Source organism: Cervus canadensis, chromosome 25 (genome assembly GCF_019320065.1).
Source record: "Cervus canadensis isolate Bull #8, Minnesota chromosome 25, ASM1932006v1, whole genome shotgun sequence".
Taxonomy (NCBI): Eukaryota; Metazoa; Chordata; class Mammalia; order Artiodactyla; family Cervidae; genus Cervus; species Cervus canadensis.
The window spans coordinates 8,173,581-8,200,399 of NC_057410.1; the positions used below are offsets into that span (position 1 = coordinate 8,173,581).

The 26,819-nt window shown below is 36.2% G+C and overlaps 1 protein-coding gene across 1 annotated transcript in view; it reads left to right on the top strand.

Moving 5' to 3' along the window:
- The window catches only part of TBK1 (TANK binding kinase 1), a 46,166-nt gene that overhangs the window by 13,550 nt on the left and 5,797 nt on the right, over positions 1-26,819 (top strand). The window contains exons 6-18 of the mRNA XM_043446773.1: positions 6,349-6,509; positions 9,558-9,668; positions 12,500-12,679; positions 15,173-15,369; positions 16,255-16,313; positions 16,707-16,798; positions 18,477-18,578; positions 19,928-20,006; positions 24,097-24,218; positions 24,317-24,393; positions 24,994-25,033; positions 25,834-25,935; positions 26,063-26,159. Of these exons, the coding sequence (XP_043302708.1) occupies positions 6,349-6,509; positions 9,558-9,668; positions 12,500-12,679; positions 15,173-15,369; positions 16,255-16,313; positions 16,707-16,798; positions 18,477-18,578; positions 19,928-20,006; positions 24,097-24,218; positions 24,317-24,393; positions 24,994-25,033; positions 25,834-25,935; positions 26,063-26,159 (1,419 nt within the window). The remainder of the gene's footprint in view (positions 1-6,348; positions 6,510-9,557; positions 9,669-12,499; positions 12,680-15,172; positions 15,370-16,254; positions 16,314-16,706; positions 16,799-18,476; positions 18,579-19,927; positions 20,007-24,096; positions 24,219-24,316; positions 24,394-24,993; positions 25,034-25,833; positions 25,936-26,062; positions 26,160-26,819) is intronic.

A 26,819-nucleotide genomic window follows, 5' to 3' on the forward strand; every position in this document is an offset into this window, starting at 1 on the left:
ACATGACTGAATTGAACTGAACAAAGGCATAAAAACAGAAATGACCGTAGATGTTTGAGAAACAGAAAGGATGACGGAATAGCTGGACTTAGTGAGTGAAAAGGCAGGTGATAAGAATTGGAGAAGTAAGCAGAAGCCAACCAGAGCATACGGACTAGTGGTTTCTACCCTGTATGATCACCCCCTGTTAATAATAAATGTTTTACAATATTCTTTTCAGTATCTTGAAATGGAATTCTTAGATAATATAATCAACCAGCATACCTAATTAAAGGAAGAGCATAGTATCTTAATGATAATATAAAGGAAAATATAATAAAATCATAGATGTTTAATATGTAAAAGTTTACTGGCAAAAGTTTACTATCAATTTCACCAGCAAACAATTGAAATAATTAGATGCTGTACCTGTGTATAATGTTATCTCCAGTGCACATGCAGTGATAACCTGTACATTGAATTGGTGAGTCATATATCATAAGTCTTGTGTTGTTACTGATATCATTTTCCAAAGCACTGAAGAATTCCTGATAAAGTTTGTAACTTAACAAAGTAGATTTATGTATACTGCATTCCTATAGCTACAAAAATACTGTTTACTTTATATTCAAAAATACACTGTTTAGACCCATCACAGGCAAGGAAATCGAAACTGTAATCAAAAATCTTCCAGCAAACAAAAGCCCAGGACCAGATGGCTTCACAGCTGAATTCTACCAAAAATTTAGAGAAGAGCTAACACCTACCTTACTCAAACTCTTCCAGAAAATTGCAGAAGAAGGTAAACTTCCAAACTCATTCTATGAGGCCACCATCACCCTAATTCCAAAACCTGACAAAGATGCCACAAAAAAAGAAAACTACAGGCCAATATCACTGATGAACATAGATGCAAAAATCCTTAACAAAATTCTAGCAAACAGAATCCAACAACATATTAAAAAAATCATACACCATGACCAAGTGGGCTTTATCCCAGGAATGCAAGGATTCTTTAATATCCGCAAATCAATCAATGTAATACACCACATTAACAAATTGAAAGATAAAAACCATATGATTATCTCAATAGATGCAGAGAAAGCCTTTGACAAAATTCAACACTCATTTATGATTAAAACTCTCCAAAAAGCAGGAATAGAAGGAACATACCTCAACATAATAAAAGCTATATATGACAAACCCACAGCAAGCATCACCCTCAATGGTGAAAAATTGAAAGCATTTCCCCTGAAATCAGGAACAAGACAAGGGTGCCCACTCTCACCACTACTATTCAACATAGTGTTGGAAGTTTTGGCCACAGCAATCAGAGCAGAAAAAGAAGTAAAAGGAATCCAGATAGGAAAAGAAGAAGTGAAACTCTCACTGTTTGCAGATGACATGATCCTCTACATAGAAAACCCTAAAGACTCTACCAGAAAATTACTAGAGCTAATCAATGAATATAGTAAAGTTGCAGGATATAAAATTAACACACAGAAATCCCTTGCATTCCTATACACTAACAATGAGAAAACAGAAAGAGAAATTAAGGAAACAATACCATTCACCATTGCAACAAAAAGAATAAAATACTTAGGAGTATATCTACCTAAAGAAACAAAGGACCTATACATAGAAAACTATAAAACACTGATGAAAGAAATCAAAGAGGACACAAACAGATGGAGAAACATACCGTGTTCATGGATCGGAAGAATCAATATTGTCAAAATGGCTATTCTACCCAAAGCAATCTATAGATTCAATGCAATCCCTATCAAGCTACCAACGGTATTTTTCACAGAACTAGACCAAAGAATTTCACAATTTGTATGGAAATACAAAAAACCTCGAATAGCCAAAGTAATCTTGAAAAAGAAGAATGGAACTGGAGGAATCAACCTGCCTGACTTCAGACTCTACTACAAAGCCACAGTCATCAAGACAGTGTGGTACTGGCACAAAGACAGAAATATAGACCAATGAACAGAATAGAAAGCCCAGAGATAAATCCACGAACCTATGGACACCTTATCTTTGACAAAGGAGGCAAGGATATACAATGGAAAAAAGACAACCTCTTTAACAAGTGGTGCTGGGAAAACTGGTCAACCACTTGTAAAAGAATGAAACTAGAACACTTTCTAACACCATACACAAAAATAAACTCAAAATGGATTAAAGATCTAAATGTAAGACCAGAAACTATAAAACTCCTAGAGGAGAACATAGGCAAAACACTCTCCGACATAAATCACAGCAAGATCCTCTATGACCCACCTCCCAGAATATGGAAATAAAAGCAAAACTAAACAAGGGATCTAATGAAACTTAAAAGCTTTTGCACTACAAAAGAAACTATAAGTAAGGTGAAAAGACAGCCGCAGATTGGGAGAAAATAATAGCAAATGAAGAAACAGACAAAGGATTAATCTCAAAAATATACAAGCAACTCCTGCAGCTCAATTCCAGAAAAATAAATGACCCAATCAAAAAATGGGCCAAAGAACTAAACAGACATTTCTCCAAAGAAGACATACAGATGGCTAACAAACACATGAAAAGGTGCTCAACATCAACTCATTATTAGAGAAATGCAAATCAAAAACCACAATGAGGTACCATTACACACCAGTCAGGATGGCTGCTATCCAAAAGTCTACAAGCAATAAATGCTGGAGAGGCTGTGGAGAAAAGGGAACCCTCTTACACTGTTGGTGGGAATGCAAAACTAGTACAGCCACTATGGAAAACAGTGTGGAGATTCCTTAAAAAACTGAAATAGAACTGCCATATGACCCAGCAAAATACCACTTCTGGCATACACACTGAGGAAACCAGATCTGAAAGAGACACGTGCACCCCAATGTTCATCGCAGCACTGTTTATAATAGCCAGGACATGGAAGCAACCTAGATGCCCATCAGCAGATGAATGGATAAGGAAGCTGTGGTACATATACACCATGGAATTTACTCAGCCATTAAAAAGAATTCATTTGAACCAGTCCTAATGAGATGGATGAAACTGGAGCCCCTTATACAGAGTGAAGTAAGCCAGAAAGATAAAGAACATTACAGCATACTAACACATATATATGGAATTTAGAAAGATGGTAACGATAACCCTATATGCAAAACAGAAAAAGAGACACAGAAATACAGAACAGACTTTTGAACTCTGTGGGAGAAGGTGAGGGTGGGATGTTTCGAAAGAACAGCATGTATACTATCTATGGTGAAACAGATCACCAGCCCAGGTGGGATGCATGAGACAAGTGCTCCGGCCTGGTGCACTGGGAAGACCCAGAGGAATCGGGTGGAGAGGGAGATGGGAGGGGGGATCGGGATGGGGAATAAGTGTAAATCTATGGCTGATTCATATCAATGTATGACAAAACCCACTGAAATGTTGTGAAGCAATTAGCCTCCAACTAATAAAAAAATTAAAAAAAAAAAAATACACTGTTTACATATAAAATGAAGTGAGATCATTATAAACAGACTTCTTAGGTGCACAAATATCTGGCAGGATATTTAGAAGTCATGCAGGAAGTCAGAAGCTTGTTTTTCAGAGCTGTTTCATGTTCAACAGAATGTCTCTCATCTCTGGTCTCTGCCCACTAAATTCCAGTAGCCCTTCCCAATGACCGTGGTGATCGAAAGAAACAACAGCAGTACCATACTAGCCTTAGTGAGGGTGATCCCTCTTAACGACTGTTAGCTTTCTCATAGTCTCCGAAGACCACAATTTAGCCTCCGCCACTAACAGACTTGTAAAATGGAAAGAACACAACATTAAATAAATAAACTTCCAAGTCCATGCTGTTCTCTTGGCTGAAATTCTACTGTAGTCTGTTTTCCAATTTCAGGTTATTCCCAACTCTATTTTCTAATAAATTACACCAGCAGTTATGAAACTCAGTAGTCATGAAACTCAGCAGTCTAGAAATATTTCTATATTTGAATGAAAACTTTTCTCATTTTGGAATTCCTGGACCAGATGTTGAATCTTCTCCTTTTTATGTGTTTAAGACCAAAGGAAGCACCAGCATTTTTCTTCTGTTTTTAATATGATGGCTTTCTTAATATGAATTGCCCAAAAAGTTCATTCGGGTTTTTCCATAAGATAGTGCAGGAAAACTCAAACAAACTTTTTGGCCAACCTGATTTAACCTGAGAACTTACAGTAGGTTTGTCCTTATGCTCCTGTCCCAGATGCAGGGGCCCGGGCGCAGTAATACTAATCCCTATGCAAATATAAGTAGCGCGTTCAGGAGAGAGCCTGTGGGCCCAGAAATGTCAGACCAGCATGCATCAGGCCATTCTCAGCTGATCATTCTCAGCCTAGGGAAGGCCTTCCAACTGTACTAGTTAGGAGGTATGTTAGTGCACCTTTTGAGGAGGTCCCGCTTTGTCTCCTTCTAGAATCGCTGTATCTGCTCTTCCCAGGTTGGCAGCCTCATGTTCTTTGAAGATATCAGGCATGTCCAGGTACTCTTGGCCTCTTCACAGTGCCATTGATAAAGTAAGAACCTTCTGCTAGGACAGAGGTCTGGCTCATGCTTCTTTAGACAATAATGCCTTACGTACTATGCCACAGAATCTGCAAAACCACTCAGACCCTGTGCATCTGGTAGCCATGTTTGGACATACGTCTTAAGCCCCTCAGGCTTGTCACCTCTTCTAATTCCTCATTAAAATGTATTTCCCAAAAAAGTCCCATCCATCCCCCCAAAAATAATCCAGAGCTTGTGACCCTTCGAGAGATGAATTCATAAACTGCATCATTTACAGTAGAGACACCCTCCCAGCACTGTTATCTGTGTTGGTTCCCAGTCCGTTGGGCCACTGCCGTATACCACAGTGTCATAAGGCATTGTTTTAGTTTGGGATCATTTGGGAGATGACTCTGCTCTGGTCCAGAGTACACTCTTACAGGTTTATCTACCAAAAACCTTGGCGTTAAAGCACGTAATTTACATAAAGACAGTGTCACGGAGGCTAAGCATGTGTGACCCCTGGCTGTCCTTCGCAGAGCTTAATGTCCGTAAGAATCTCAGTCTGGATCTGTGAGCTCCTAAGCCACGCCCTATAAATTCCATCTGTTCTTCACAACTGTATGGTAGTGTCTTCTGTGCTTAAGGACCATGTGGTGAACATCAGACCAGCTACTTAGCTGAGTTGCTGTATCCTCCAACATACCCAATCAGGCTAGTCCTCCGAATTCATTCTAGAAAATTAGTTTTCATCTCAGAGCCCTTATGACTTGCTCACATGGATTGCATATGAGGTATGAGGGAAAGGAATTGAGGCTGCCTGATATGTTTTGGGTATGAGCAACTGGGTAGATGATGGAACCGTTTACTTAAAGGGTAAAGATTAGAAGGAAACAGGTTTGAGTCAGAAGACCAGGAGTCTGTTTTTGATACCTTAAGTTTAAGCTACCTGTTAGACATTTGAGAAAACAGTAGGCTATATGAATCCAGAACTCAGGACAAGAAATGGTTTGGAAAGTTAAAGAATATAGGTAACACTTAATGCCATAGGCCTGAATGGGAGATGAAAAAATAAGGCAGTTGTTAAGTGTGGATGGCTGTTTTGAGTTTTGCTATGGAGGGAAGCAGAAAATTGAATGATAGGTCAAAGAGATTGTAAGGTCAATTTAGGGGCTTTTTTAATGGGAGATATGAAAGCATGTGTGTAAAGCTGAAAGAAATGAGCCTATAGAAAGGGGGGAAATGATGCATAAAATTAAAAGGGTAGTTTCAGGAAATGATTTCTAGAATTGGTGAGATGATATGATGGGCCCCACAGCACAGATGTGGCGCTAGTGGTAGACAGCCCGCCTGCCGGTGCAAGAGACATAAGAGAAGCAGGTGTAATCCCTGGTCGGGAAGATCCCCTGGAGAAGGAAATGGCAGCCCACTCCAGGATTCTTGCCTGGAGAATCCCATGCACAGAGGAACCTGGCGGTCTGCAGTCCACGGGAGTGCAGAGAGACACAACTGAAGCAACTTGGTACACCACAGGTGGAGAAGCTAAGCCTTCGATAAGAGCCGTCCCATTGTAACTGGTTCTGAACACAGATTCAGGTAGGTTGGCTTTTGGTAAAAGATACAAAGGAGAGTTAGTCTCTGCTTCCGTTTTCTCACTGTAGTATGAAGTGAGGTCATCAAAACTGAGGGTCAAAGGAGGTGGTGTTGGAGGTTTGAGGAGAGAGAGGAAGATATGAAATGGTCTTTTCAGATTGGAAAAGTAAAATTATTAGGAAAATAGAATTTCCAGACATTATTGAATACCCATTTTTGTGTAATGTATTTCATAGAATACAAATTAGTAGCTTTTTCTTTTCTTTTTAAAGCATCCTGATATGTATGAGAGAGCAGTGCTAAGAAAAGATCATCAGAAGAAATATGGAGCAACTGTGGATCTTTGGAGCATTGGGGTAACATTTTACCATGCAGCTACTGGATCACTGCCATTTAGACCATTTGAAGGGCCACGTAGGAATAAGGAAGTGATGTAAGTGATTTCTCCATCTAAAATTAGAAATAATTTTTTAAAATGTGTATCTATCTTACTTTATTTCATCATGTTAGAGAGGTACACTACTGAATATTGATCTAGCCATCATTTCTGATATTTTAAACTATTTGATTTTTTAGTAAGAGTACAACCTTATAAAAATGCATAGAGATAATGTTTCATACTGTGTTTAACTATCTTATGTACAAAGTATAAATGGATCCAAATTTGGTCCATCCAGTCTTTGGTCCATATTAAAAATATTGTGCCTTCTGAAATTTATTTCAGCACTATTTAGTTCTTTTTGTGTGCTTATTAGTTTTTTTCCTCCATATAACTAAAAAAATAAAAAAGTACTTTCATGAAGTAATAGAACCATTAGTGGATCAAAAAGAAATATGAACTGACCTGATTTCTTTAACCATTTCAAAAATAACATTTAATGTAATATTTTTCTAGTGTTGCTGTTTCAGTCGAAAACATTTTGCTGAATGCATTTTACTAGTACATTATACATTTATGCAACTGCCATAGTTACTAGGAAATAATTACTATGTATGAAGTCACTGTTATAAACCAAATAATGGAAGAAAAGAGGGATGGATTGTTAGATGTGAAATTTATTATAAAACTCATCTGTACATTGGCCGCACATCTTTCTGTTTTGAAAGAAGTTACTGGTTGACCTTGCCTCATGGGAAATACCAACCTCTGTACACATAAATAAGGTGAGGTTATGAATGTTGTTCAGTTCAGTGAGGTAACTCACTTGACAGCCTTAACGTGTTCAGCTGTTTTTTTAGATCTCAGATCTTTATATATTTGACCCCACCTTTTATAAGTGGGGCTTCCCTGGTGGCTCAGATGGAAAGGATCTGCCTGCAATGAGGAGACCCAGATTCAGTCCCTGGGTGGGGAAAATTCCCTGGAGGAGGAAACGGCCACCCACTCCAGTGTTCTTGCCTGAAAAATTCCATGGACAGGGGAGTCTGGTGGGCTACAGTCCATGGGGTCACAAAGAGTCAGACATGACTGACTAACACTTTATAAGTAATAATCACAGATGTAAACATACAATCTTTAATCTCATCTCAGTTAGGAGAAGCATATTTTTTCTTTTGTTTGTTTGAGGAGGTAAAACTAGTTCAGCTGATACCATGACTTTTGCTAAAACCTGAGTATCTAAATGTTTTCCAGCAAGGAGAGCATACATATTTGTGCGAAGAAGTTATCCATTAGTGTACTGATTTTGGTATAGCATCATCTTGAACCCACTTTACAACAGTGTCCTTTTTATAAAATCTCTTCATTAATGAAGGCTTAGAGTCAGTTACTGTCTTTCCTCATTAAACATAAAGTGTGCCCAACAGTTAATCATGCTTTGCTGTCATGGGCGTTTTAAAGCAGTATCAGCATGTATTGCTGCACTAAGAATGGGTTAAATAGAAGTGTGGTGCTCTGTAATAAAGGAAACATGACTCATAAACAACTGGGAGTACCTAATGTTATCTGCCCACCATGTAGGCAGATAACAGCATTAGAAGAATTTTTTTCTTTATTTGCACAGAAACTAAACGTTTTATGAACATTGATGCTAATGAATGCTCAGAAGCACTTTAAGAAATAATAAGGATGGAGGAGGAGACGGCAGCCCGCTCCAGTGCTCCTGCCTGGAGAAGCCCATGGACAGAGGAGCCTGGCGGGCTGCAGTCCGTGGGCTTACATGGCTGAGCATGTGTGCATGAGGGTGGAGGGAGATGGGTTGGTAGCAATAAAGCGGTAGAACTAAAAAAAAAAAAAAAGAAATAATAAGGATTGTTTTGCTTGACTATTGAGTGATGTATTCATCTCACATTATAGGAGTATTGATCCCTCAGAATCTTATTTACATGTTAATAAATGTATTTAGATATGTATCTTAACAAAATAAGTTTTTTCAAGAGTTTATAAGCATTACCTTAATTAGCAATTCTGCCATTCATTCTATTCACTTCTCTTCTTGCATTAATGTCACATATTTCTACTTATTTCTCCACAATCTGATCCTTCTCACATGAATGCAACTTATATTTTTCACATTAATTTCCTTCTTTGAAAAATCTCTTAGTGCACAAATCCTGACTGCCTCTACTGAAGAAGCAGCAAGCAGCTCAGATCAGCTGTTCTGGTTTCTTTCACTTTTTTAAAGAGTTTGTTAATCTGCTCAGAGCACATTTATGTAGCCGTTAAACAAATCGAAAAATTATGTCAGAAATACTATCCATAAACTTATATAAGATTCTGATGTGTTATGATTTACATTTTCATCTTGAAGGCATGAACCTCTTATTTCTCTCCTAGTTTCAGGTTTTGTTTTAGAAAAGGGCTGACACTTGTAAGGCTGCTTTCATTGCCCCGCCTCCATCATTATTAGTATTCTTTCACTTCTTCATTCATCTCTTTCTTGACTTCATCTTTATTTTTATCACCATCATCAAGAAACAGATTAAGCTTGGCTTTTAATTTTGGTACACGCATCTAATCCTGTTATGTATATATATTTTCTCAATATGCAAAAACTTTCTGATACTGTGCTATGTATAGTTTTATCTTTTTTTTTTTTTTTAAAGAAAGCTATTGTTCATTCTATAGTAATTTCATGGTCCAGTTGACTGTGCCTTTGGATAATGTGGGTAAGAGTGATGAGATGCTTTTTTCGTGGTCTAGAGACATTCTGTAACATAACTTTTTTTGTGTTTGCTCAATTTTTTCAGATGGAAAAATGAATATTTTTGTTGTGGACATCAAGATGCTGTTATATGGCAGTCTGAGAGCCCAAATGAAAATTAATTATGGCCTATGTAAAATAATCATACAGCCACAATTCTACTTCAGTCAGTCAGATTCAAAGTATTTTGATTGTTTTATGGATCCTGTGAACATCAGTCACAAAGTTTTGTATAGTAGATAATTGTAGGTGCAACTGAGGAAATATTTTTGCAGAGCCCTTTGATAGGATATGCAGTAACAAACTGCTTATTTTAATCTACTTTTATTCCTCCCAAGGTATAAAATAATTACTGGAAAGCCTTCTGGTGCAATATCGGGAGTACAGAAAGCAGAAAATGGACCAATTGACTGGAGTGGAGACATGCCTGTTTCTTGTAGTCTTTCTCGGTAAGTATAGCATATGTACCCTGTTCTTTTTGGTGTTGGGACCTTTGTTGATTAAAGGCACCAATACTTAAGTATAGTTTTGTTCTTAATTTTTCGGTAGGTGTTATTAAAGCATGCCTTGATTAGTAATTTTTGTCTTTGTGGCAATGTAAAGATTGACTTGGGTCTATGTAAATAATTTTGCCAGATCTCTTTTAAGACATAGAGCATACGTACATTTTTCAAATTGCTAATCACTTGTCTTAGAATTGTGTCCACTGTGGGCTTCCAGCTTAGGACTTTTGGTGTCTCTTGTGCTGACCTTCATTATAGCAGAGCACAAATAGTGGTACAGATAGGAATAACTAGAGTTCTAAGAAACAGACATTGAAGAAGTCTAATATTACCCTCATTTTCAAAAAGTAATCATATTATTCAAAAGGTGAGAAATAACAGTTTTCTACTGCTTTTTCCAGCATTTCAAAAGTTCATATGGGTCTTAATATAGCAGCCAGAACTCAAATTATACATGAATCCTGTTATCACAGAGAGAGATTTAAGGTAAAGGAAATTAAAAGTAGAGAGTAAATCTTTTTTCTGTTGTATATCTTTTTTATTGACGTATATTTGATTTACAAAGTTGTGCTAATTTGGGAGTAAATTATTTTAGATTTTACTCTGGAAGTAAAGCCAAGGCAATCATCAGTATTTAGAATTTGTAATTACTGAATTACTTTCCATTTTTCTTGAGTGTGGGGATTGTATAATCTACAAGTGAACATACATAGGTTATGTTTTATTGGTTTAACGCCTTTTAAAATCTGTGGGTGCTTTTTGTATTACTTTCAACATATAAGTAAATATGTTTATTCAAAATATTTATTTAGACTGTACATATATAATACGTATACCACAAGTTAATGAAATATGTCATCATTTTATGTATTAATATCTGTGAAAACTCATTTAAACCAGTAGTTCCAGTGCCGAAATGATTTTTGAAAACCACTGGCCTGACAATTTCATTTTTGTGTGTTAAAAGTCTCCAAAACTGAATTGTGTCATGCAACTAGAGTTACCCAGAGAAAGTCACTTTATTGGAGAGCAGAAATTCAATGTTATAATAGTGATCTTGGTAAAATTTTGATTTAGAAAAGTACCCATTTTGGAAATCTTGGGCAAAAAAAAAAAAAATTTTTAAAAATTAAAAAAATTAAAAAATTTTTAAAATTTAAATTAAAAAATTTAAAAAAAAAATTTAAAAGGATCAGGAAATGAGCACTTGCTGTTTAGTGTCTAACTACATTGCAGACATTCACACAGTGTTTTGTCTGTCTGAACTATAGATTGCATGTCTCAGGAGCGTAGCAGGCCTTATCTGTCTAATTATTCTTTAGTACACTAAGTTATAAATTTTTTTATAAAAATTGCTTAGGTATCAAAGTATGTTATATGATTTTTTTAAATACTAAGGACTTTAAGTACTAACAATCAACAATGAAAACAACTACCAAAAATGTAAGAACTACAGAAAAAAGATAACCATCTTCTTTCTCATATGTATTAATTAGTCAAGACTAGATAGCCAATGAGACAAACCTAACTCAGCTGTGAGTGAAGACAGACATAAGTGAAACATAGATTGACGTTGTAATTCAGAGTTTATGTGTGTATGTAACTCAAAGCTCCACCGAATCATCAGATTCAGATTGTCATCAAGACTTGGTGGGCTTCCCTGCTGGCTCAGCAATAAAGAATCCACCTGCAATGCAGGAAATACAGCAAGAGACCTGGGTTTGGTTCCTGGGTCAGAGAAATTCCCCAGAGAAGGAAATGGCAACCCACTTGAGTATTCTTGCCTGGAAAATTCCATGGACAGAGTCTGGTGGGCTACAGTCTGTGGAGTCGCAAAGAGTCGGACACGACTGAGCATGCACATACTGCGTACACATACCTTAAAAACTGTTAACAGTTATTTCAGTGTCTGCCATGTAGTCAAGAATATATTTTTAAGATGACTTGAAGTTCAATAATTGAGTCTATTTAAACATATTTTAAAATTCAGGTAGTGCATGAGAATTAAGTTCCTTCCATTCATTTTTTTTTTAATATTTAAGTTCATTAGTCAAAGATGGGGGGCTTCCCTAACAGCTCAGACGGTAAAGCATCTACTTGCAATGCAAGAGATCCCAGGTTCAGTCCCTGGGTCAGGAAGATCCTCTGGAGAAGGAAATGGCAACCCACTCCAGTATGCTTGCCTGGAGAATTCTATGGACAGAGGAGCCTAGCGGGCTATAATCCATGGGGTCACAGAGTCGGACAAGACTAAGCGACTAACAGAGTCAAAGATTATTCCTAGTTTAATTGGCATTAATTGATTGCTAAATGATTATAGTGATTTTCCTTCTTGAAGAAGTATGCTACAAAAGGCATATGAATTCAGCATAAAAATTAGGTGTTGGAGTGACATGTTAAAAGGACATTAGTGACCCTGAAGTTAAACCATTATCCTCATGACCACAGGGTTCCAGTCAACTGATCTCATCTGGATAGCCATGTATATACAATGTTAGGATGTTTGGAAAAGTGAGGAAACTTGGGAAGGAGAGAATCAAAGAAAATAAAATGTAAAAGCCAACATAAAAATACCATAAGCCCTGGTTCATTGACAAGTAATATTAAATCAAGGTTACCTGGCTTTCCAAAAAGTTGGCAGATTGTTTGCAATTTTAAATTAATCTTTTCTGATAATAGTAATAGCAGTTCCTTTGATTTGTTGGTAAAGGTTATGATTTTGTACTTAGAATGTAACACATTCATTCTTCATGTAACTCTTTTCAATACTATTTTAGGGGTCTTCAAGTTCTACTTACTCCTGTTCTTGCAAACATCCTTGAGGCAGATCAGGAAAAGTGTTGGGGTTTTGACCAGTTTTTTGCAGAAACTAGTGATATACTTCACCGGATGATAGTTCATGTTTTTTCACTACAACAAATGACAGCTCATAAAATTTATATTCATGGCTATAATACGTAAGTACCTCTTTATATTTTTTCCTACATCATGATGTTGTGTTATATAATAGTTACATATCTTCACAAATCAGGAGAAGAAATAGGAAAAATGATTCAGCTTCATCAGATGTACCCATTTCTGGGTAGAAAGTGTTAGAAAATGTTTGGGTGCTTAGTAAATTACTTTTCACTTATCTTTGAAGTAAAAGGATTAATTTTCTAAAATTTACAGGTAAATTAATTTGTTCTTAAACTACAAATTTTACAAGACTACTTTCCTTTATGTGCCTTCTCTCAAATTACATAACCACATAACTACAATTAGCATTTACTAATAAACGAGCCAGGTTTTATTAAGAGTATTGTCCTGTCACTTAAAAATATTAAAGCATAAGTCTTATAGTTCATGTAATTACTTGCATATGTGGCCTAAAGCCCTTGAGTGCTGGGGAAAGACCTGTTCCTTTTATCTTAAAAAAATAGATTATACCTACGTGATAAAAATCTACCCATGTGATAAAACTACATACAATTAAATCACACACACCCTTAACATGTGAAACTAGGGAAATCTGAATAAGATAGGTGGATTATGTCAGTATCAAGGTCCTGATTATAATAGTGTACTATACTTACGCAAGATGTTACCATTGGGGGAAAACTGAGTAAAGAGTATTTAGTGTCTATACAATTTCTTTCAACTGCACATGAACCTACAGTGATCTCAAAATAAATTTTTTTTTTTAAATGAAAGGGGAAAGCATTGCACCCATTCTACATGCCGTAGTTTCTATTTTAACAAGGCTCAGGTAGCAGTTTTGATGCCTCATGAAATTAAAAAAGAGACTTTCACTGGTTATTTATTAACAAATAAAATCAATTCGATGGAGTAATACTTTAGACATTTTGTCTAATATCTCTATCCAATAAGGCACTTCCCTGGTGGTTCATATGGTAAAGAATCTGCCTGCAGTGCAGGAGACCCGGGTTTGATCCCTGGGTCAGGAAGATCCCCTGGAGAAGGCAGTGGCTACCCACTCCAGTATTCTTGCCTGGAGAATTTCATAGACAGAGAAGCCTGGCGGTCTATAGTCTATGGGGTTGCAAAGAGTCAGACACAATTAAGTGACTAACACCAACTAACATTACAATATTATAAACATTGAAAATAATATAAATAGAATGAATAAAATAATATAACATTGGGTTCAGTTCAATTCGTATTGTCGTATCTGACTGTTTGCAACCCCATGGACCACAGCACGCCAAGCCTCCCTGTGCATCACCAGCTCCTAGAGTTCACCCAAACTCATGTCCATTGAGTTGGTGATGCCATCCAACCACCTCATCCTTTACCATCCCCTTCTCCTCCTGCCTTCAATCTTTTCCAGCATCAGGGTCTTTTCAAATGAGTCAGTTCTTTGCATCAGGTGGCCAAAGTATTGGAGTTTCAGCTTCAACATCAGTGCTTCCAATGAACACCCAGGACTGATCTCCTTTAGGGTGGACTGGTTGGATCTCCTTGCAGTCCAAGGGACTCTCGAGTCTTCTCCAACCACCACAGTTCAAAAGCATCAATTCTTTGGCGCTCAGCTTTCTTTAGAGTCCAACACTCACATCCATACATGACTACTGGAAAAACCATAGCCTTGACTAGGCGGACCTTTGTTGGCAAAGTAATGTCTCTGCTTTTTAATATGCTGTCTAAAATACATTAATCATCATCTGTATTTTGGTGCTTAATAGCCTGAATCGAAATGTAACTTAGTTAGGTGTTGGCCACTATTTCATTGTAAAAGTATATGTGTACATAGAAAGCCCACCTGAGCCCAAGCCAGAAATCACAGCAGAGACTTTTGGCAGAGAAAAATCACAACATTGCTGCTGAAATGTTGATTTGTTTCTTTTTTTCATGGATTTCTTTAGGGAGAATCTGCCTTTTCCCCCAAAACATCATTTTGAAAATACCTGATTTTATTAGCTTATTTAACACATATTATATACTCATGTTGTAAGTGATATTCTCAATTCTTTATATATTTAAGTCATTTAATCCTCACAACAGTTCTGTGAGGTGAGGACTGTTATTCCCATTCTGTAGATAAAGAAACACAGCGCAGAGAAGTTAAGTAGTTTAAGGTGGTGAGTAAGTGGAAAGCAAACAAACTGAAATTTGAACCCAGCTATTCTGACTCCAATCAGTGACCTTAAACTGTCTTCTGTTTTGGCTCCCATTTATTGAAATATTAAGACTCCTCTGAATTGCACATATCCAATATAGGTGTCCAGACATAAAAATGTCTTGGAATTGACTGCCATATCAACAGACTATGTGGAATTTTCAGTTTAGTAGACTTCATAGTGTCCACATCAACAAAGCAGCGTTTCTGTGGACTGGATATGATCTAAAGTTTTACTGAGAAATGGATGTCGTGGCACTGGTATAAAAAAAATGATTTTACCTCTCATTTTATCCCAATTATGTTGTCCTTTTCGATTTTTCTCACACAGTGCTACTGTATTTCATGAACTGGTGTATAAACAAACCAAAATTATTTCTTCAAATCAAGAGCTTATATATGAAGGACGACGTTTAGTTCTAGAACCTGGAAGACTAGCACAGCATTTCCCTAAAACTTCTGAGGAAAACCCTATCTTTGTAGTCAGCCGGGACCCTCTGAGTACCATAGGATTGACATATGAAAAAAGTAAGCTGGGATTTTTCTTTTTTTTTTTTTTAAGTTGGGATTTTTCTTGTTGTTCTTACTAGCCATTAAAAAACAACAATAAATTGGGAATTCCCTGGTGGTCTAGTGGTTACAGCTCCACACTCTCACTGCTGAGGGCCTGGATTCTGTCTCTGGTTGGGGAAATAAGATCCCACAAGACACACAGCGCAGCCAAAGGGGAAAAAGCTATAAAAATGATTGTCATCTTCATAAAGTTGATTAATGATGACATTAATGTGGAACTTTTGTAAATGTTAAAATTTGTAAGTTAATTGAATGAGAGTAGTAGTAAAATTTAAAATCCTCATCAGTAACAAGATTTGACATTAAATATTTTGTTTATAAAATGGTAAAATACTTTGTCATACATGTTTTACTGTAGTTCTCTGCTTTTAGTATTTTACTAATCCTCAGAATAACCTTTTGTATCATAAATTGCAACAAATGTCTTGTCTCCAGGGTGAATTGGACCCTTTGCCAGGCTTTGGAATCTAAGAATAATTAGATCTGTATTTTGGAATCTTTTAAATTATTAATTCTGATGGTGAAAAAAAATTACCTGGATGTTTACATTTTTATTTAGACCTTTGGGATTTGATTTAGATTTAAAGAAAAGCATTGAACTTGTTGTGTTGGAATATATTTAAGAAAAAGAGGTGAAACTCCTTAGAAATAGTGCAGGTAGTAATTTGTTAAGGAATGAGCTTTTTTTTTTAACCAGGGAAGGAACATTAAAGAGTTTTATCATTAATGTTTAATTTAAAGGTAATTTAGAGGTTAATGTTTAATTTGGAGGTTGATATATAAAGGATAAAATAATGCATTTTTTATTTCTGATTTTAACTATTTTATTTCATATTTCAGTTTCCCTCCCTAAAGTACATCCACGTTATGATTTAGATGGGGATGCCAGTATGGCTAAGGTTAGTATTTAGTTAAATTACTATTTAAACATCAGAATTAAAATTATCAATAGTGGGAGCAATAAAAAGTGTATCTTTATATACACCTGTATAGCTTAGGAAATTATTCATTTAGATTGTTATCCATTACAAATTGTTTCATGTTCTCTCTTCTTTATATCTTTTCTTGAACTCACAAGAAAATGTTCTCCATTGAGAATGCATGTTTACCATTATTATATTAAGGATGAAATGTTTATTGCAGTTATATCTGTCCTTAGCTTTTAGGAACTAGTAGCTTATCCTGTTTTCAATGATAAAAATAGGCATGTTTGAAAATTTTTATGTGAAAGTTTTTCTTACCCTATACCACAATTTAGCACCAAATATTAACACTTTGTATTTCTTCATTAGGCAATGACAGGAGTTGTGTGTTATGCCTGTAGAATTGCCAGTACCTTGCTGCTTTATCAGGAATTAATGCGAAAGGGGATACGATGGTTGATGTAAGTAATGGATTGAAATTTGAAAATTGATCTGCACATAGGCCTCACTAAATAACTGATCATCTCTTCATGGGTACTTTACCTCTTCAGACTAGGTAGGGTCACGTGGGTGATTTTTACTGTAGTATATTTGTTTCACATTTAGTTTACAAAATATTTAGCAGCTTTTTTTTTCTTTAATTTTATTCCTACAAAATATAAGACAGGACAAATAGTATCTGAATTTTAAAATTTTTTTAAATTAAATTTTAAAACAAATCAGGAGACAATGGGACTTCCCCAGTGGTCCAGCAGTTAGGATTCACGCTTTCACTGCCATGGTCCCATGACTCTAAGAAATGTTTTGTGGATGAGTATATATGTCCTCACAGAAGTGGAGAATGAATGGTCTCTTTTAAAAATTATGCCTCTAGTTCTAGACAACGTCATTTGAAGCTTTTGGATTTTATAGACACATAATAATGGACTCATGGTGCTCTTGGGCTTTAATGCTTGTGACAGTTTATGTATACCCACCTCACACCTGTCCTTCCCGTCTCACAAAAACATACATGAAGCATTTCATCACTCTTGTTCTGCTGCTTTTTCTAAGAAGAAAAAAGTATAAGGCTCTTTTTTTTTCTGTCACCTTTATCTTAAATCTGTCATTTATGCTTCTGATATTTTTTATGTGTTCACATAAAGTGAGTGAAGTCGCTCAGTGATGTCTGACTCTTTGTGACCCATGAACTGTAGCTTACCATGCTCCTCCGTCCATGGGATTTTCCAGGCAAGAGTACTGGAGTGGGTTGCCATTTTCTTCTCCAGGGAATCTTCGCGACCCAGGGGTCAAACCCGGGTCTCCCGCATTGTAGGCAGATGCTTTACTATATGTGCCACGCATAGCCAATTTGTAAACCTATGCTTTTCTCTTTCCATTAAGAAGCCTGTTTATTTTTACTAAATGGTTTCTGGAAAAATCTAAATGTTGACTTCGTTCAGTATCATAGCATTGCTACTAACAGCTCTTGTTTTCTCTTGCTCTTTTCTGTCCAAGTCACAGCTCTGTGAAGCTTTTCTTTACTTATTAGTTTTTAGTTCAATAAGTCATAAGAAAATAGTTTTTCATATAGGCCACTGTTGGCAAATTTTTTCAAATAGTAAATATTTTAGACTTTGTGGACCACAAGTTCTCTTTGTTTTCATTTTGTTTATACAAACTTTAAAAATGTAGATACTCTGTTTAGCAGAAACAAGCATCAGGCCTTAGTTTGCTGACTTGATACAGATCAAAAGCTTTTCAGTTATATTATATACTATCTCATTATATGTTTCCTTAGAGATCATATTAACTGATTTAAAGTATAAATCAGTAGTCTACTATGAACAGTAAAAATTAATTCTGGTGGTATAAAATGTAATGCTGTTCAGCTTATTTGTGTCATTGAAGGTTAATTTTTTTCCTTAATGTAATTTTAATGCCTTAGATTTCCAAACTATTGACCTGGTAATGGTTTGTGCCCTGAACAAGTGTTACAGAGATGCTTTCAGTAATAAAAAGATAACTGGCTTTCATAATATAGCAAGACTGTGAAGACATTTGTTTGAACAGACAGTTGTACAGCAGTGTAATTAGTGAAAGACAACCGCAAATAAATAATTCCCTGGATAAACTAATGAGAATATTATTATTTTTTAGAGAATTAGTTAAAGATGACTATAATGAAACTGTTCACAAAAAGACAGAAGTTGTGATCACATTGGATTTCTGCATCAGAAACATTGAAAAAACTGTGAAAGTGTGAGTAGATTGCTGTCTTACTGGTAATGGTTAAAATGTTAACTATTATTCCATTTCTGTTTAATTTGTTTAGTTATTGTTAACATGATAGAGCATGCCATGCAAGTCTTCCTGTTAAGGGACAACCTTAGATTAAGTCATTTCCTCACAAGGGCAGAAATATCCAGTTGTCTCAGTAAGAAATGAATGCCATCTCTTTGGTAACATTTTCTCTTTCCCTTTGAAAAGGAAAAGGAATCTGAACGCCATCTCTTTGGTAGCATTTTCTCTTTCCCTTTGAAAAGGAAAAGGAATCTGAAATAGAAACATTTCAATTTTTTACTTTGCTAAGCAGACAATTCTGCATAGGAAATATAAAACCTGTAATCAAAGGAAGTAGGAAGTTATTCTAAAACTGTATTTCGAAAGTATTTTTAGAATTTTGGGATTACTTCCAGTTTATTCTTCAGTTCACTCGCTCAGTTGTGTTCATCTCTTTGCAACCCCGTAACTGCAGCAGGCCAGGCCTCCTTGTCCATCACCAACTCCCAGAGATTGCTGAAACTCATGTTCCTCAAAGTGGTGATGCCATCCAACCGTCTCATCCTCTGTTGTCCCCTTCTTCTCTTGCCTTCTGTCTTTCCCATTATCAGGGTCTTTACCAATGAGTCAGTTCTTTGCATCAGGTGGCCAAAGTGTTGGAACTTCAGCTTCAGCATCAGTCCCTCCAATGAATATTCAGGACTGATTTCCTTTAGGATTGATTGGTTGGATCTCCTTGCAGTCCAAGGGACTCTCAAGAGTCTTGTCCAACACCACAGTTCAAAAGCATATTCTTCAGTGCTATATTAATAAGTTTATTCTTACATTAGTATTTAATTGACTCTTACTTATTATTATTTAGTTTACTCTTTAGTTTACTCTTACCTACTGTTACTTAGTTTACTCTTACTTACTATTGTTTAGTTTCCTCTTACTTATCCCTGAAAATGCCTTTTGAAACACAGTGATATTTTAAACTGCCCTGTTCCTAGGCTATACTACTTGTACTGCATAGGAAATATAATAACTGAACCTGTATATACTGTTGACCTCCATTAAATCAGAAATCTAGTATTTTGACAATTATCCTGCCATAAGACTGAAGTAAAGTTGTCTTTTATAGTTTATCTCTTAATCTGCACATTTATAAATACAATATATAAAATTTCATTTTTACAGAGACATCAAGTTTTCTTGGAATTGTTGATTGTAGGCTTTGCACTCAATATTCTGTTCTTAAACGATTATGATAATAGGTCAAATATAACTTATGAAACATCTTTTAAAATCTATGGTCATTTAATTTTTCTGTACTTGTTTTTGTACAGATATGAAAAGTTGATGAAGATCAACCTAGAAGCAGCAGAGTTAGGTGAAATTTCAGACATACACACCAAGCTGTTGAGAGTAAGTGTTTACAAAATTATGACAATTGTAGGTTCATAGTCTGTTCCTTTGGTGACAAGATTAGAAATGAACTTTCCTAGAGAGATGATGTAGCTAAAGATCTCAGGAGAAATAGTAGCCTTTTCCCACCATAGAAAACTATTTATAATTATTTAAATACCCTTTACTGCCATGAAGTTCTTCATGACATTTCCAGATGCCTTCTTTGCTTTAAGCCCATTTCTCTCTCTCTCTTCTCTCCCTCTCTGTCTTTAGAATTCACAGTGCTCTTGTGTTGCTTTTGTGGAAGTTAAAGCAAGTTCATGTAATTTGACATGCAGAATGTATAAACTTGTTTAGAAATAGATGCAAGTTAGGAAAATACCCAGTCTTTTCTAAAATAAAAAGTAAGGAAAAATTTGAGTTCCTCAAGGCAATGATTTGTTTCTATAATTAAAAAAGAAATTAGGACAAAATCTCTGCTGAAAAATCAATAGCATTTCAGGTAATCTCTGGATCTCTTATTGAAATGTGTGGTAGAAGAGCATGAAATTATGTATTGAGAACTGACTCCTAATCCTAGACATGTCCCTGTTAACCCAGCAATTCCTGCCTGGCTACTTAAGCAAGGCCTTCAGTTCTTTGCATTCTCGCTTTTTTCTTCTTTAAAATGGGTAGTTTCTTACTCTGCTTACCTCACAGGTTTTTGTACCAATTAAATGAGATAAATAAAAATGCTATATATATTCCTGCAAGCTTTTAGTATTTCAATTATTCTTACATGAAATGGATGTTAAGAGTTTTAGCACTTGCTATTATACTCCTTTTCTCTTTCCAAGCTTAGGCTGATTTTTAGTTATTTCTTTTCCTCAGTTTTAGATCTGAAACAGTGGTTTTCAAAACCTGAGCCATGAGCACCTAGTAGTTGTAAAGTTTAGTGCGTTGCAACCAGCAATGTTTTAAAAATGAAATAGAATAGAAAGTCAGAATGCATCACATATAAGGATATTTCTAGTCCATGAAACTTTCTGTTGAGTTTTAGTATTTACACTTTAATGATACTGGGTTAAAACAAAGTGAATTTCTTTCTATAGGTCATGATCAAAAAAGTTTGAAAAATGTTTCTATAGAATAGACATGAAAAGTCAGAGAAACAGGAAGTAGCTTTCCCCAGTATTTGTCCATATTAAAATACAGGCAGTCATATTGCTGTAAATGTTTTCTATTTTTTTTCTGCTTTTGTTTTAGAACTTGACTTACCAGCTCATAGACCTCATGACACTTGCAAGTGCCAGTGTCATTTCAGCACTTTGAATTGCAATTGTATGTTTTCTTTCATGGAGTCCAAAATGTTTCTCATTTTTATGACATTTTTGTGAGGATTTAGATTTCCTAGGAGAATCAAAGCATGGATGGTTAAATAGCTCATATTCACGGAGTCTTACAAAGTAAGGGCTTTAACTTCAGGCCATTTATTTTTCACCAGATTTCAGTGTTTTTCCTCATACATGTTGAGTTGTTGTGGCTCCTTTCCTAATGGAGACCTCAAAATTTTTTCCCACCATAAAAGTAAGATATATAAGTTAGAAAAGATTATGTATATACATACCAATCAAAAATGATTATTAGAAGTTCTGTTCAGTGTCCCGCAGCAGTGATTCTCAGAGTAATTCCTAAAGCAGCAGCCTCACCTCACGTGAGACCTTGTTAGAAATGCACATTTGGGCCCACCTGTTGGATCAGGAGCTGATGGTAGGGCCAGCAATCAGTGCTGCAAGCTCTCCAAATGATTCCGATGCTGCTAAAATTTTGTCAATCAGTGGCTGTCTTTTTATATATATAATTAAATGCTTTTTTTCCCTGTGAACACACAATTGTTTTTTTTTTTTTTTTGTATGACATTATAGTAAAAGCATTTTCCAGTTTTGTTTTGTTGGTAATACTACTTTTTATTGTTTTTGACTGTACTTCAGCATGTGGGATCTTAGTTCCCCAACCAAGGATCAGACCCACATCAACTGCGCTGGAAGTGCAGTCTTAACTGCTGGACGGCCCAGAAGTCCCACTAATTTTTAAATAGACATTTAATAATATTGCAGCCAATTGATTTATTATTAGTTTTATTTATTACCCCTCTAATGTTGGTCCTTCAGGCTGCTTGCTATTTCACACACTTTTGTGCTGTAAAAAAATAACTTTGTAAACTATTTTCCATATTTTAGAACTATAAGGTAATACATTCTTAACATTAGTGTTAAGAAAGATATAAAACATGAAAAGCAAGATATGTATTTGGCTATATAAGAATTTAAAATCTTTTTTTCCCCTTTGGTCTGTTCCACATGGCTTGTGGGATCTTAGTTCCCTGACCAGGGATTGAACCCTGGCCATTGGCAGTGAAAGCATGGAGTGCCATGGAATTCTCAAGATCCATATATGTTAAATGAAAAAAAAAAAAAAAAAGTTAAAAAATAGATTGAGAAAATGAGATAAAGGGTTTTTTTGTTGTTGTTGTTGTTTAATAAACACAGCTCATACAAATGCATAAAGTGAAGTTACTCAGTTGTATCTGACTTTTTGTGAACCTATGGACTATAGCCTACCAGGTTCCTCCATCCATGGAATTTTCCAGGCAAGAATACTGGAGTGGGTTGCCATTTCCTTCTCCAGGGGATCTTCCTGACCCAGGGATTGAACCCGGGTCTCCTGCATTGCAGGCAGACTCTTTATCGACTGAGCCACCAGGGAATTTTTTCCCTAACAAAAGCATAAGGGAAACATTAAATCTGCAGTAAGTAGACATAGAACATTTAGAAATGATTTAAAAATGAGTAGATCTAAGTGAAATTCCTGGGGAAAAAAGTTAAACCCCAATAGTAATAGAAAATTGCCTCTTAGGGTAACAGTAAGATACCATTTTGACTTTCAAATTAACAAGGCTTTAAAAATTATCCCTTCTCTCCAGCCTTACCTCAGTCTTTTCCTGTCTCTTTTCACTCCGTGTCCATTTATTTCTCTGTCCATTTAAACAAATGAGCACACACATAACTCGGGCCAGGCCTGTTCCAGGCAGCAAAATAGCCATGATGACTAAGATCCCTGCACTCCTCAAGTTATGGATGTTTGCGAAATACTCATTTCTGACTCCCTGTCCTGAACTGGCTTAAGGCTTTATCTCCTTTTCCTTGCTATGCGTGATGTTATGGGCTGGATTGTGCCCTCTAAAATGATATCCTGGAATTCTCTGGCAGTTCAGTGGTTAGGACTCCATGCTTTCACTGCCGAGAGTTACAGGTTCCGTCCCTGGTGCAGTAACTGAGATCCCACAGAGCACACAGCACAGGAAGCAAGCAGGCAAATAAGTAAATATCAAAACCATATTTAAAAAAAAAACGTATAATACCAATGCTAACAGAGTGGACTGGAAAGGGCACGTTTGTTCGTTGCTAGTAGCTGCCTAAACCATCACTTAAAACTTTATTTGAAAAACAATAATATGTATCAGGACATGTAAAATATTCAAATATATTTATCCTTTAAGTCTAACCATCTTTTCTTTGTAAGTTATACAAAGTTATGCTCAGATCTTTGGTAGATAAGTGATAAATTTATTAGGCTTAAAATGAACAGGGTCTTAGATGAGGTTTCTTTGCATTTTTTGTTTTTATGAGGACTTCCTTTTTTTAATCTCTAAACAAAGAGAGCACAGTATTGCATACCTGCATTTATACTTGGGGTTATGCTAGTAGTTCCCCTGTTTGATTTTCATGAGATAGAGTACTAACACATACTTTGTAACTAAAGAAACAGAAGCTTAATTGAATGATTACAAGTATTTTGTTTTTTTTTTTAAAAAGAATATTTGATGTAAGCAGTGTTTATAAAATGTATTCATACTCATGTTTTATTATCATATTGTCATATGATAATTGTCATTATCATATTGAATACAACCTAAGAAATTGTCCTTGCATTTAAAGGTAAAAATAATTATTCTGACCTTGAAGTAATCTACAAAAGAAATACTATTCAGACATTCATCTCCATTGGCACTGTAATTTTCATTTCTGATTTTTGGTAACCCAGATCTAAACACTTTGGTTTTATTTAGCTTTCCAGTTCTCAGGGAACAATAGAAACCAGTCTCCAGGATATTGAAAGTAAATTGTCTCCAGGTGGATTACTTGCCGATACATGGACCCATCAAGAAGGCACTCATCCCAAGGATAGACAGTAGGTTATAAGTGCATTGGTAGTTTCTGCTCTTATTATTAAATGTCCTTTTTCACATTGACTCAGTTAATTTATTTGGATTTTTCTTCCTAAAACAGTGTAGAAAAGCTACAGGTCCTGTTAAATTGCATCACAGAGATTTACTATCAGTTCAAAAAAGACAAGGCAGAACGTAGTAAGTAAAATTTCCCATTTGTTAATCTAATGAGTCAGTCCTACTAGTTGTAATTCAGTTGAATTATTTGCTATATTTAATAAAGATGTCTACGTAAGTGATTTATTTCAGAGACTTGATTTCTGTCAGGAAAGAGGTTGAATGTATTGAAAATTCAACCTTTTGAGTATTTCAAATCAGGGATCGTGGTCTCTCAAACCTCTAGAGGCCATGCACGTAAAAGAAAGGAATGAGATTCGCCAGTGGAGACCGAGGGGAGCCAGAGAGGAACCCCTCCCCAGCCCTGCCCCCAGCGAAGGGGAGAGCCAGTACTCAGATTCACCTAACTGTTTTTCCAGTCTTCCTAGATCTCAAGAGAAGCTAGAAATAGACTTTACTAGAAATATCCTTATTTTTAAATGTTGACAATTTTTTTTGACAATTCTTTTTTAATGTTAGCACTATATAGACCAAATAAAAGAATTTGTGGATTATATCTACCCATGTTTTGTAACATCTGCTTTAAGCTCTTAGGCTTTTTGAAGTAATAATCTCAGAATACAATTGCATGTGATTTTATGATTCTACATTTATAAAAGTAATATATATTTTTATTTTTAGGACTAGCTTATAATGAAGAACAAATCCATAAATTTGATAAGTAAGTGTTCAGATTATGGTTTTTTAATTTACTTATTTTTAATTGATGATTGCTTTACAATATTGGTTTGATTTCTGCCATACATCAGCATGAATTAGCCATAGGTGTGCACCTGTCTCCTCCCTCTTAGACCTCCCTCCCACCTCCCATCTCCCACCTTTCCCACCCCTCTAGGTTGTGACAGGGCCCCAGTCTGAGTTCCCTGAGTCATAGCAAATTTCCACCGGCCGGCTGTTGGATGTGTTAGTTTATATGCTTGCATGCTACTCTCTCCATTCATCTCACCCTCTCCTTCCTCTCAGATTATGTTTAATAATTATTTTTGGTTATATTGTTAATCAGATTCTTCTTAAAGTTGTGATTAATCACATAAAAAATACATCTTAATATTGGCCTTATATAGAACTGTGACTGATGTGCACATATTTGAGGCCTACTCACCTGGCTCCCTGGTTCAGAGGTTGCAGCGATAGGAGGATAAGGGGGACAGTCTTCTTCTGCCCCCTGCTCTGACTACAGGAGGACAGACAATAGAGAACATAGGCGAGGGCACACTTAACCACCTCTTTGACCTTAACCTCATTCAGTAAATAGATTTTGACCATTCTCCACTATGAACCTTCTCTTTCTTCTCTTGCTGCTATAATGTCTGTCTTAGAAACCTTAGGCGCTTTCTACTGTAAATATCCTAAACCTACAACAGTCGTTACAGGAAATAAATTTCATATATTTTAAGAGTCTTTAATATTGGAAATAGAAACAGTGACATTGCTTTAAGTCTGATCATTTCTAAATTACAGGCAAAAACTGTATTATCATGCAACAAAAGCTATGACCCACTTTACAGATGAATGTGTTAAAAAGTATGAGACTTTTTTGGATAAGTCAGAAGAATGGATGAGGTAAGTAAACTTTTGGGGGCTGATTAGTGGTTGGCTGCACAATATACAATCTAATCTATATTACATATTTTAAGTAAAGGTAATATTTCCTTAGACTGCCTATTAATTAATTCTTTTTGGTTTTCAGAAAGATGCTTCACCTTAGGAAACAGTTATTATCCCTAACTAATCAGTGTTTTGATATTGAAGAAGAAGTATCAAAGTATCAAGACTATACTAATGAGGTATAGCTTCAAAATTATCTAGAAAAAAAGCCTTTTTCCTATTAGGAAAAATTAAAATTCTTCTCAGTTTATATCTGATAATGATTGAAAAAAGAGACATAGGATATAATATGCCTGTATTCAGTTCCACTTGCTCATTTGTGATATGTATTTTTTTAATATACACAGTGTAACATTTACCATTGAAATCATTTTTAAAGATGTTTATTCGTTTATTTAGCCTTCCCTGGTGGCTCAGACAGTAAAGAGTCTGCCTGCGACGCAGCAGACCCGAGCTCTACCCCTCAGTCAGGAAGACCCCCTGGAGAAGGGCATGGCATCCCCTCCAGTACTCTTGCCTGGAGGAGCCCATGCACAGAGGACCCTGGCAGCCTGCAGTCCACGGGCGGCAGGGAGGTGCGCGTGACGGAGCGGCCGACACGCACGCTTGCTCACGTGCCTGTGTCTGGCCGCAGTGCCGCACAGGCCTCGTCCGTCGCGGTGAACAGACTCTAGTTCCGGCACTCGGGCTTTCTCGTGGTGCAGACTCTCGAGCGAGTGGGCTGAGTGGTTACGGCTGCTCCACAGCAGGTGGGATTATGAGCTCCCCAACCAGAAATCACGTCCCCTGCACCGCACAGTGGATTGTTAACCAGCGGACCACCAGGGAAGTCTGTGTGA